Genomic DNA, 13284 nt, shown 5'->3' on the forward strand with positions numbered 1-13284 from the left:
GAACTATCTGGTTGGATGGCATTCCTAACAAAACCATCATAATAAAACTGAACTGCTTTATTTTCCAAGGCAAAGGATTTCAGGTGGGAGACAGAGAGAGCCACTGTGTGTCCCAGGTCAAACTGAATATTGGAAATCTCAGTTTTGTGTGATGCTAGTTTTTTCCTGTGAGCAGCTCTGAAATTTGAACACATGAAGCTGCCTTACAGTGAACCAAAGTCCAGTATTTTCTACTCAGACTGGCAGCGTCTCTCCAGCAGCTATCATCTACCACCTGATCCTTTTAGCTGGAGATGCCAGAGACTGAACCAGCAACCTCCACATACCAAGCAGATCCTCTACCACTGAGCCACAAGCTCTTTCCCATCACTATTCAGCTGGTCCCCACCAGTCATTAACCAGGAAGTGTCTAGCTGTTTCCAGTGCAAAGTCCCTTCCAATCAAGAGTTGAGATTGATTAGAACTTGGAACAGAACCTGTTGACTTGCGGCTTTACAGAATCAGCCCCCTTTAAGACCCAACCTTATAGGTCATGAACAGACAGTACAAGCATTTGTCTTAAATGCATTTTAAAGTGTGGATAAGGGGCTCACTAAGAATGCAAAATGACAGAGACCTCCATTGGGCATGGGTGGAGAGGCTGACTGGTGAGTGGTGGGCAATGTTCCCTCTAAGCTGTGGAGTCTTGTGAGCAAAAAATCTACTTTGTGAGCTCCTGGCATTAAAGTTGTGAGCGAGTGATTTGGCTACAACATAAACTAGTTTGCTCTGGAGCCATCCTTCCTGAGCTAGAACAAAAATGTGTGAGCTGGAGGTTAAAAAACTGAGCTAGCTCACACTAACTCAGCTTAGAGGGAACACTGGTGGTGGGTGGCAGTAAGGGGGGAGATAAGATTGGGAAGAAAATGTGTGTACTGATTATAGGCAGATATAGGGCCACTCCCCAGCTGACCACAAACCTTCTTTTTCAGATGCAGTTATTAAAGCTTTAATCATCTATTAGAAAATAAAGCTATAAAGATCAGGATCAGTTGCCACTCTTGCCTAAAGGGCTTGATATTTCTGCAGTGCAGCTGTGCACGTTGGACACTGCATTTTCTCAAGACACATCACTTGTTTGCAGCCTTATGGCTGAGCATGAGGTGGGGGAACTGTATCTAAAGCCCTAAACCTGTAAACTGCAGAGGTCAGATGTACTGCATGGACATGTTTAGCTATGAAGTGATGAGCTATGGTGATATGCCCTAAAAGAGTTACCTTGTTAGAAAGAGCTCAGGCTGGAAATCTCCAAATCTAGAGTGGGGCTTGAGCAAATCTTCTGCATCACAAATCAGCAATTGATGTGGGTTTGGTGCTAATAGACACTGAAGGGGTTAACAAAAATAATCAGCCCGAGTTTCTGGCTTCTCATGTAGCTGTCCAAGGTACTGCATTTGGCAGGTATTTCTAAAGAGACTGGTTATCAGTGCAAACTACAAAATGTCCAAATCTTGCTTTTGTCTGAGTCATCATGAACAAACCAGCAGGCCTAAGGCAAGCCCCTCAGCTTTACAGTTTGCAAAGGTGGATAATACCAATGTGCCATGTGATCTTCTTGCAAGCATGAAACAAGAAATGCATGATAAGTAGACAAATGAATAAGTAGACAAATGTATTTTGTGTCCTTGTATCAAAAGGAAGAAAAAGAATTTTTTGGGGGGAGTACAAGAACTGAAACAAAAGTTGAGCAAAAAGTGTCTTGGATTTTTTTTTAATGCATGCTCTTGGCAAGGTGTGTTCTCCTTTCAGAACAAGGCAAAAACATCCCAGCAGCAGAACTTCCAATCCAGATTAATGTAATATACACCAGAAATCATGTAGATTATTTTTAGGATTATCCATAGACAACAGAGATGGTATATTTTACAGATTCAAAAACAGATGCAAACTTTCATTATTCAGGTTTCAGAGTATGGACTTCCTAAACCTTCAAATGACCAAACGAGCTGTTGCAAATATAACGCTGATGACACATGGATTTGTGTTCAAGTCAGACCCTCAGGCCTAGTTCTCAGGGATGCAGGGGCCTCTTCCACTACATTTCCCTTCACATAGAAAAGCACGTCATTGAGAAGGCTGTTCTTCTTCCTGATGTTTTTAAGTGGAGAACTTTACTTTTATATGCAGGAGCGTTCCATCATGTGAGTTTCTATCTGCAGCTCAGACACATACTGGATTTGGCTGGTGCTGTGTTAGATGGGAGTAGTCTTAAGTGGAACTACAGAACTTTCACCTTACCTGCCGCTTGAACTGAGAGATGCCAGGGACTAAACCAGGCAACTTCTGTTTTCAAAACAGATGCTCTCCACTGAACCATGACCCCACACCAAATGAGGTCTTTAAAATACAATGAAACTTTTTTAAAATTTTTGGGATTTAAAAACATATTTCTACATTTCAGCAGCCCTGATATAGTCCCAGGACCTCTTCTGATGCCTCTTCCCCTTCATAATCCTGCATACTTCAGTTATTTTGCAAGAGGCTGTTCCAAATGTTCCAAATGTGAAAGGCACCTGAAGTTAGATGAGACGTTCCAAGGAGCACAGCTTTCTCTAAGGTGGTACCCAAAGGAAAATTCTCACAGGATGTTCTTCGATCTTAGAGAAGACTACTGAGAACCTTTATATTCCAGAAGTGAGCTGGCAAAGCTAAGTTTTAATGCTGACTCTTATGTATTTCATGCGTGCGGCAACTGTATTTTAATATCACGTTCTATTGGTGGTGGTTTTGTGTGTATTATTATGAAAGACAGGAAAATAGGTTTTGTAGTTTTTGAGGTACTACTAAGTGCCAGTGATATACAGCATCAAAGACCACATATGCACATTCCCAGTTACCAGCATCACAACTTTTTTGGGGGGGAAAAACGAGCGGTGCAATCCAGTTGCAAAGTTGCATCTATGTCAGCTTTTATTTATACTGAACAGCTTTTAAAAATACAGAATAAAATAGCTTTTATCTACTATTATTCACAACATCTGGTCCAAATATTAACATATTTTTTAAATATTTCAACGTTTAATAAAGCAATGTTAGAAAAAAAAACCAAAAAAATTCATAAAAATCTCAAGAAAAGAATTACACATCTCAAAGTAAAAACCCAGCTTGGTATGTAACATGAGACTGTGTAGTCAAAGTCGTTCACAAAACTCATGGGGAAAGAAATTATCCCTACTGTCTAAAAACAGTCAAGTTTGTTACATCAAAAGTTGTTATGAAGAGGCCAAAACAAAAAGTACAGTATAGTTCGGATTGGCAAGATGATTTATTTGGAAAGATGCCAAACAATAACACAAGGCAATTCTCTGCTATCAAATATGTACTGATGACTAATCACAGCCACAATAAAATCATAACCAGACAGGAATGTTTTAGATGTTGCCAGAGATGAATTCTCAATACTTAAAGCAGCCCAGCACTACTATGGTAGAAAGAGAGAGACCAAACAATGGACAGAAGCTAAATACTGGCTGATACGTGGCCTCCTCATGGCACAAATGACAAAGGATCTAGCACTGCAAAAGGTGAAGCCCCAGCATATTTGCTGTCCTCTGTCCAGCCTGTTAAGAAATGTTTGAGTGAGAAGCTTTATATGCATGCACCATGCGAAGACACAAAACCTACAAGTATATATTTTCTGCAGGGACTTGGTCCCCCATGCCACTTCCTCCTGGTAATTAATGACTGAATGTTTTAGTTCAAGAAGGCCACTGAAGAAAAAAAAGAAAAAAGCTTTTATTTTTTGTGCTGGTCTGTCATCTATATTGAGATGCTTTGGAATGCAAGTGAACATCCAGTGGCAAAGGGCCGCTTTCCCATGCTAAGAGTTTACCACCAAAGAGTGCCTCCCTGCTGAGTCTCAACTAGGGGTGTGTACACAAACACCAAAAAGATTGTATTTTTCAGGTTCAAGTATATTGAACCAAAAAAATTTCCCAATATTACCGAATCTCAGTATCCTTATGGTATTGGGCTTCGGGAAATATTCAGGATTGCCGAATTTTTTCAGCTCTATTATACCCTATGGGGGTCATTATAGTAAATTGATCTGGGGGTATCTGAGGCTCTGGAGGGGGGCTGTTAATTGAGGCAGAGGTACCAAATTTGCAGCATAGCTGATGATGCCTCTTCTCAACTCTCCCCCCTCCCAAGTTTCAAAAAGATTGGACCAAGGGGTCCAATTCTATGGGCCCCAGAAGAAAGTGCCCCCATCCTCCATTGTTTCCAGTAGAGAGTAAAAAGGCGTTTAAATGGCTGCAGTCCCTTTAAGTGCCTTCTCCAAGTCACGGCAGACTCCAAAGGCATTTAAAGGAACTGCAGTCCCTTTAAGTGCCTGAGAGTTCAACCCTGAAGGCATTTAAAGGGACTGAGAGTCCTTTAAATGGTCTGTAACTGTGGCTATCTGGTAGTCCTGGAAAATCCTGAATATTTCCAGGATTTTTCAGGTTGGCCATTTTCAGATAGCCAAATCACTAGCCCCCTCAGTGATTGGCTAAAAAAATACCTGATAAATACCAATAAGGTATTTATTGGGTATTTTTTCGGCTCGGTTTATACCAAGCACACATCCCTAGTCACAGTACTTCTAATCAGAAAATTTTGCATGTGTTCTTTGCTCCAACTGGGACACACAGCTTCAACAGATGTGAGAGTCAATTGTGAAGGGGGTCTGACCTTACATCTAAGGAAAGGGTGGAGGGGCCCTCTGGGGAGCCAAGAACCAGATTTTAAACTGGCCAGTGGGTTTAAAAGCAAATCTTATGTACAAACAGAGCCTCTCAAGCATTCTGACACATGCCTGCAAGTGAGCTGTGTCACTCCTCTTCCAGCAGGGAAGACCAGCCCCCTCGCATCTTCCTGTATTCACCCACTCCCTTCTTGGAGCAAACTACTATCAAAAAACAGTGTACAGCAGCAAGTGAACAAAAGGCATAACCCGAGCTTCTAATGCCATGCCTTTCCTATCACTGTGCTCTCCCCCACTCACACCTCACCAAGCCCTATGCCTGGTAACCCTATGTCACTATAATGATAGGTGTGGAGGTAAAAGTGAGATGGAAACAAAGGCTGAGGGGAGAGGGTTGCAGGCTTGTGGGTCAGAGATTCTCCATCATTCAGCTGTTATGGGAGCAGCCTAAAATTACACCACTGGAGGCTGGCACTTCGCAGATGGCATAAATTCACAGTCTAGTTTATTTCAGCAGTAAGAAGCTGATACGTTTTGGTCTGACTGCTGAATCTCGCCTTTAATTAACATCTCTTGCAGCATAACTGGTTCTCAATCAGAGCTGGCCCAAGGTGTTACGGCGCCTAAAGCCAAATCCCCTCTTCCACACACACACATCAATTATGCTGGGATGCAATCTACAGGGAAGTTCTCTTCAGTTGAAACAGATGGGGGGCTGCACAAAAGCACTACAGTTAATGTTTGCGAGGCTCGTGCTAGAGAACTTCACCATGGATTGTACCCCATGGGTAAGAACCTGTCTCCCACATTGTCGCCTTCCTGGTGGCCAGAACCCAAATCCACCAAACAAGGAGGCTGCACGCCTTGTCTTGTAAGCTGAGCCAGCTCCATTCTCGACTATCTTTTGCAGCTACTGAAAGCTCCATTGCCAGTACCGTATGTTTTAAGTAAGGAGATGATCAAGAGCTCCTTCTATTTTCAGTTACTAAGATAAGCATGGGTAAATAAAGTATACACAATTGCTAGGAATTCGTCAATGAAGAAATTCTATCACCACATGACATTGTCATGACAATCATATCACTCCCACCCAGGAATCCTGTGACAATTATCCTGGGAGGAAATGTTACTGGTTGGTTGGTTGTTTTTTTTAAAAGTCTATGGAAATAAAATACTGAAATATTCATGTACAAAGTTGCCATATTGAAAGTTAGTATTAAACGGTGTAAAACAAATTGACTGTGTAAATTTAAAAATGCCATCCCTGATGCAGCTTAGTCCAATTTGAATAATACATTTTGTCAACCACTGATAAAATTAGCAATGAAATATAAATTCAAGAGGCATCATTTTATAAGACACATTCAAAGATCTTTGTCAGAGTACTTAATTTAACCAAAATATTAACACAATTTTACAGTTTACATACAAAAGAACCCAAATTGGTTTAAGTTTGAATATACTGTTTATACATCGTTGACACGACAAAGCAGTTATATTTTGTCATGGATATTTGCTTTTTTTAATGGAAATTTGTCAGTGCTTTTTCCCCAGCCCTTCCACTAGGCATCCTCTCTAGACTGGTTTAATTTAGCTGATAGTAAAAGCCAGGCAGCTAACATGCAAAGACATAACTGAAAGCACTCACAACTTTTTTTTACTCTCTTCCAGCTACATATAACAATAGGATACATGTAAGCATCCAGCTATTATGTTAGTTCCATTCAGAGTGATCAACATTTAAAGCCCAGGAATCACCAGCCAAGGTTCACACGCCATTTAACCTCCAAACACCAGAACAGACCTTTGCAGAGAAAGAAGGTTCCAGAATTCTCTCTGTACAAATGCAAGTGGCAGAGCACGCCTAGACATTCTGGTGCCTGATACACATACACCAAATGATGACACCCCCTTCCCAAGTAACATGGGCACAAGATATTGGGATGACGTTCTCCTGTGGATTAGCTCTCTTGAAATGAATGGGAGCTGTGTTCTTTCATTTCAATGGTGTTTGTGCAGGAGAATTCCCCTGAGCTTGAGCCCCATTAGCGCTCTCATCTGTTATTTGGCCACCCAAGAGCTGCTCCCTGAGGAGACTTCGCTTCAAGCTACAGCCAGCTCTGAGCATCACACACAGTTACAGTCTTTGATTAACGACTTCTTCATAGGGAGGAGAAAAAAATCCCTTTTTCACAAGACAAAATAAGGGTGTGCATCAATTTCCTCTGTTTTTATCTCTGCTTTAGAAATATCTAACATTTTGAGTGCTCTCACAATAGCCCCCTAAGATCAAGTATCCATGCCATTAAACCCTTTCCTAAGTTGCAGTCAGGGTTTGCAGCACCCTCTTGTGGTTGCTTTTGCAAGATAGGAGGACTTGGCTTTCATCACTTTGTCTCTAAATCAAAGCAAGTCCATCTTCCCACAACTCTGGGATTTTCCCTGCAGAAACGATTTGTAAAACCAGATACTGTTTGGAAGCAATGCAAACCTTCTGGCAAACTGGTTTGCCTCTGCTGCATACTGCCAGTTTGGTGCAGTTAATACAGTCACTGCAAGCCTTTCAAGTTAGTTGAGAGTCTCAGAAAAAATGGGGTCTGACTTGAAAACGTTTTTACATGATTTGCACTTTTAAAACCTTCATCCAGGAAGGCTGGAGAACCCCCTAAAACATGACTTTATACCTGAGCACACATCACAGCTGAAGCGAGACAAGAAATGCCCGTCGCTTCTGTGCAGTATACGAACCGGCTGTTGGTTGCATTTCATCCAAAGAGAGTTTTTGCAATAAATACAGTCAAGCAAGGAGATGGACAATAACACAATATTAAGGTGCTTGAAACACATTGGTCCTGCCTAGGCCTCCACATTGCTCATTTAACAATACTGGACGTAACCCACTGAGGACTTATTCTTGTCCAAGTTCTTGGGGACTTGCGCCTGAACAAACCCTGCAGCAAGTCACATTCAGTGACATTTTGATTCTGCATTAAGAAACAACTGGTTCTTTAGGCAAAAGAGAAGAAAAGAGAGAAGAAAGAAACAGTGGAGCAGGCGGAGGAGAGAAAAGAGAGGCCAGCTATGATCAAAACATGCATAAGGTAATTTCTGCCAATGTGCATGTGTGAGAGAGAGAGAAGAAAAGAAGGATGGACTTTGGCATCTGACATGATTATATAACCACTGTTCAACCAAGGTGGCTGTCCTCCCCCATTTCTTTGGTTGCACTTAAAATACAGGGTGGAAAAGAGCAGGCCTGCCCTAAATATATTTACATAGAAGCATGTCCCACTGTACACAATGGAACATATTTTTATGTAAGTGTGCACAGAATCATTGCTGTAGCATTGTCAACCAAAACTTACAAGTAGTTCCCAATGTTGCAGGAGTACCTCCAAAAGACTGTACCAGCCCTAATTTAACCTTTTTTGCTGGGCTTATTGTCATTTGATTCCAAGACAGCATACTACTGAAAGTTAGTTGAAGAGAGATCAGAATGTGGAACTAATCTGGATCCAAACAAAACAAAAATTGCTGCAGAAATGGTAGGGAACATGCTGACATACAAACCATTGACTGCTTCATTTCCATTCTGCACCTTTCAATACTGATACATCGAGGCTCTTTGCTGCCTTTCCCCAACCCAGAGATAAAATAAAGGCTGTTTTGCTCTTTTTTAGTAGCTAAGTTTGAGAAACTGACCAAAATTTACAGTATTTGCTTCGAAAACAAAATATACAACAAAGCAAGCACCTCAGAGCATACTGGCCTTGAGTTAACACTTACCCTAATGCCTCCCTGACAAATCTTTCCACAGCTTAAAAAAAAAATGCTTTTTGGGCCACAATTGGGGGGGGGGGGAGAGAGAAGCCACACATACAGACAAAACATTGATGTCTAAAAACTAACTTGCAATATTAAGAACATTAAACTGGAATAACTTGTTTATAATTATGAATGCATGATGAGCATTAACAGCCATGTAATATCAGAGCCAAGACTAGTACAGGAAAATAAAATCAAATGGCACCCGCAGCGGGCCCCCAATACCCGTTAAACCACCCAGTGGGCAGAGATGCCATACATAACGTCTCATCTGTTATTCAAAAGGGTCCTGTGTTCAGTTCAGCTCAGAAAAGAAGAAACACAAAAAAGACAATGTCAACTGTAGGCTGCTTTTGAGACTGGCAAAACTGTTTAGCCTCCAACAGTCTAAAAACAAATTAGCAAAAAAATCTGGACACAAGATGAACATTCTATCTGCATTATTCTATTGAGAACTAGTGACTCGAGGTGCTTAATAGCTATTGTGTTATATAAGGCCTGGGTTGCCAGTATACATGAAGTGCTTGGGTGTTTCTACTGTCAGATAAGGGATGTGGCAACTGAATGACAGCTCAAGACAAGGAGCTATATTCAGCAATTGCTGTGCTAAGAAATAGTCAGTCTGGCAAAGAGCTCCAGGATATTGCTCTTATGCAAAGAAACCATGTGCTAAAGGGCACCAGTTGTCAGTACAGCAATTCCATGCCTATTGCTGGAAAAACTTTAAAAGTACTGCCCACTACAATACGCTCTGCTATAATTTGCCAGAGTATAAAAAACTGACTGCATGCTCGTGAGGGATAAAGAAATGGAATGTATCTGGTGCAAATGGAAAAGATAAAGCAATATCTCAGTGCGGCATTTATGGAAATGCTATTCACCAGTTTTGGAGCTGGATTTACAGTTCCCAGTAGAAGAGCAGCTGTGCCAAAATTAAGGCAAGCTATTTTAACAAAGTTTTAAAAACAAAACCAAGCATCGTGTTAACTAAAGAGAGACATTATAGATAGCTATCACCGCCCACAATAGGAAAGCTATTTTTAGAATCTGTCTCGGCTCTGGTTCCAGAATTTAAAACGCAGATATACAAAATAAAATAAAAATCAGCAAGTAACTGCCAATCTGTCTGTTACTATAGCAAAAATGGAAGGGAGACATTTTCAGCAGGGGCTATACAGTAGCCTCCGAGTCCTCTTCCTGGGTTCCTTTCCTGAAACCTTTCCATGTGTAGCCAATGAAGGTGGGACTGATGGGCAAGAAACGGAAACATTTGTATTTCTTGATCACTTCCATGCCAAAAGGCAAGTCGTAGGTTTCCATTCCATCGACAGATTTGCTGCCTTTGCCTGTTCCTTTTTTCCACTTTCGGATTCCTCTTTCCTCAGGGCTTCCTGAATTTTGGAAGGAAGGAAGAAAAGAACAGCTTCTAGAATTATACTTGAGAGACATAAAAAGCTAACTTCTCTGTACAAGGAAAGCAACTGGCTTGTCCACTTAGGGTCAAGCATATGTCTACCAGCATAACCTGAACAGGCTACTCAAAGCCCTCCTTGATTTGGTGGCTCCATCATTTGCCTTTCTGTGCTTTGTGAGGAAAGGAAAAGGAACGAACCATGAAATGCTGGCTTTAGCTTATGAAATGGCCCTTCCATACGCTGCTTTCTAGAGCTACAACCATGAAGATAAATTGAGGAGTAAGGCCCATTTAACCGGGTGGAAGGTTTGTATTCTTTATGCAAAGTGTGAAACATTTTAATTTTTTCAAGGGAAGTAGGTTTCAGGCACATTTGCCTCATCTTCAAGCAAGAGCAGCCTTTCTAGAAGGCAAGCACCCAAGCAGGAGAGCTGTTTGGCTCGATTAGAGGCAGGAAAAGGGAGGGCACAATCTACTGAGAGATTCTAGGGTGCCAACCCAATGAAATGAACAGAAGCCGCTCAAGGGTACCCTATTCCCATTCATTTCAGTGAAGTTGTGTAAAAGAGCTTCCTGGACCATTAACGTATTTTATGTTTTGGGTTGGGGGAGGCAAGAAGAGATTTGGATTTCCTGCCAAGCATAAAAATATATTTGAGGCACACAGAAAAGAGGAGTTGGGAAGAGGCATATTGCATGACTAACCTGGAATCGTGTTATCCAAAATGAATGCTACACAGCCCCCAACAAACATGGCTGTAGTAAGAAGAACATTAAGTACTTGATCAATGCTGGCTATTCCTACATGAACAAAGCAGAAAGAAAAGACATGACTACAGAATCCTAGGAACAATCGTATTTATACATGTTATCTGAAAAGCTAACATCAGAGAAGTAGCCAGCATAGATACCTGAGCAGTTGTTCACTTAATGCTGTCATGCCTGCCCCTGATGTAGCACCTGACAGCCAGGAACATGTGGACTTGGCACCACAAGCCCCTGATGGAACCACAGAAGCAGAGCCTTACAGCCAGGAACTGGCTCCTTTAACAGAAGACACTATAAGTCTTGAGGAGGATAGAGCCTCCCAAGAGACACCTGCGCCGGATCAGGCTCTGCTTAACTCAAACAATTCACCACCCGACTCCACCTGTGAACCGGCTCAGGAGTCAAAGAAGACAGGAGCTGAATGAGAGACGCAACACACATGCGTGGAAGACGCTCATTCAGCCCTGAGTTTTAACAGCAGCATGACCTTGCTCAGCAAGAGATAACAAGTTAATGAGCCAGCACGCTATATCAACAAACCTGCTGCTTGCAGCAATTCGTACTGGCAACTTCAGTTGACAGGACCAGACGCTCTGTGCAATCCTGCTCCGGACTCCTTGAAACCTTGATGGTTTGCTACTCGGCTTCTGAACTTCGGCTCCTTGACACTCGCATTGTTTGACCCTGAATTCGGCTCTGCGATACTCTGGCTTCGTTTGATTTATGGACTATGACGTATGGTATGTTTGACGCTGGCTTTGTGAACTGTTTTTGACTTGTTTAACCTGTGCTGCTTGAACTACTTGGCTGAAAATCGGACTGGCTTTGGACTTGACTTGTTTAACCCACGCTCCCTGGCCCTGCCATGACAAATGCATGCATAAGCCTATATGCCATCATACACAAAGATTTCTGTGGCACCTTTCTCCCAGTATAAGATCTAAGGCACATGGACATAGTGTACAGAAGGGCAAAGGTGTCTGATTTCCTCATCTGAAAAGCTGGGAGAGTCAACTGGACTAGAGTGACAGGTCCCTGGTCAGTTGTCCAACAGCTCTAACCTGCCCTTGAATACTGGGCCAATTGGAGTGGTTTCATGACAAGTGTTTCTAACCCACCACACTCAAACAACAGGATTGCAACAGGACACAACCTGTGACAAAAGCCATCTTGTACATGATCTAAACTCATACAGACCCTAATCCAGATATATAATCAGAAATAGAGGTGACTCAGCTTCTTTTTGTAATCTTAGCTATCTTATTTTAGCCATCCAGTTCACTTTTTAAAATTACAAGATGTGGGCTAATTTTCTTGTAGATGAAAGTGTTTTTGCAATTAAGACTGTAAATTTTCACTAGACCTGAGATAGCTTGAGAAATAAAAACAGTTCAAGCACCATCAGTATTGTGAAACATCCAGGCTTACAAAGGTATTTTTAATTAAATAAAGCACAAATGGACCGTGAGCCAGCATTCTCCTCTGGTCAGCACTTAACATAGCTTCAGGAACCCCAAGAACTAGAAGCCAAACTTTAACAGGCAGTTAAAACTTCTTCTGATTAATAAAAGCAGTCCTAACTGGCAGAAGACAGACATCTTCATTGTAGCATACATAATGGCTCAAGGTTTGTGTGAACACACATTTCAGAATTTTTTTAAAAAAATTCTGGTCACTGTTTGAGCAGAAGTCTTTAATATACACAGCACAAAAAGAAAGAAAAGGAACAAACTTTGTACCTGTAACCAATGGGTTTTGTCGGAGGTAACTCGGAAGGACCAATCCGAAGAAGATAGAAAAGCCAAGCACAAACAGGTTCCGAGAAGAATTCAAATCTATAAACTGGAGGTTAGACAGCCCTACAGCGGTAATCATTCCTAAACAAGGAAATGGAGAAGATTGTAGTGTAAAAATGAAGTGAGACATACGTACTTTTCCCCCTCTCTGTAGGCCACATTGGTGGTTCTGCCCTCAGATGCTACAATCACCAGGCTGCTTGGTGAGCTCACTCTAGAGCAGGCCACATAGAACTGTCCATTTAAGAAGCAGTCGTCTGTTAAGTCAACTCCTGCCACCTTCCACAAAAGTAATGGCCTCTCTACTTGTGTTCCTGGATTGTTTTGCACATATGGAAACTGTTGTTCTGAGCACATCAGGGTGATCTCACTGGTACTTGGCCTGCGCAGCTCAGTGCTCCGCAGGAGTACTATATGCAAATGTATTTGCCGCATTCCTAAATTGCCTCCTCCTTGTAGCGTTGGTGTATCTGGCGCGATGTTTGCCAGGAGCTTTCTTGGAGGCAGTAAGAGGTGACAGGTGTGGGGAGGAATTGGTGTGAGGGAGTGGTGATGTGGTGGACATTTCTTCAGGTTCATGAGGGAGGCACACAACGAAATGGCTCCTAGAAATGTCCTTTACTATCTCCCCATAAACATTCATTAACGCAATTGCCATGCTGGCTTTTTTGAAAAATGTCTATTCAGGAGTCTTGAATAGCTGATTTCTGTAACTGTCCTCAACTGTCTGCAGTCTCTTCTAACTGTGATTTTAC

The 13284-nt window shown here is 41.9% G+C and overlaps 1 protein-coding gene across 1 annotated transcript in view; it reads right to left on the reverse strand.

Annotated features, from left to right (window-relative positions):
* Nucleotides 1-8573: 8573 nt before the first annotated feature.
* The window catches only part of SLC23A2 (solute carrier family 23 (ascorbic acid transporter), member 2), a 60645-nt gene continuing 55934 nt past the window's right edge, over nucleotides 8574-13284 (reverse strand). The window contains exons 13-15 of the mRNA XM_015421112.1: nucleotides 12473-12610; nucleotides 10671-10766; nucleotides 8574-9942 (exon numbers count right to left, since the gene is read on the reverse strand). Of these exons, the coding sequence (XP_015276598.1) occupies nucleotides 9722-9942; nucleotides 10671-10766; nucleotides 12473-12610 (455 nt within the window). The 3' untranslated portion in view covers nucleotides 8574-9721. The remainder of the gene's footprint in view (nucleotides 9943-10670; nucleotides 10767-12472; nucleotides 12611-13284) is intronic.

This window comes from Gekko japonicus, unplaced genomic scaffold (assembly GCF_001447785.1).
Source record: "Gekko japonicus isolate JY-2015 unplaced genomic scaffold, Gekko_japonicus_V1.1 scaffold13, whole genome shotgun sequence".
Taxonomy (NCBI): domain Eukaryota; kingdom Metazoa; phylum Chordata; class Lepidosauria; order Squamata; family Gekkonidae; genus Gekko; species Gekko japonicus.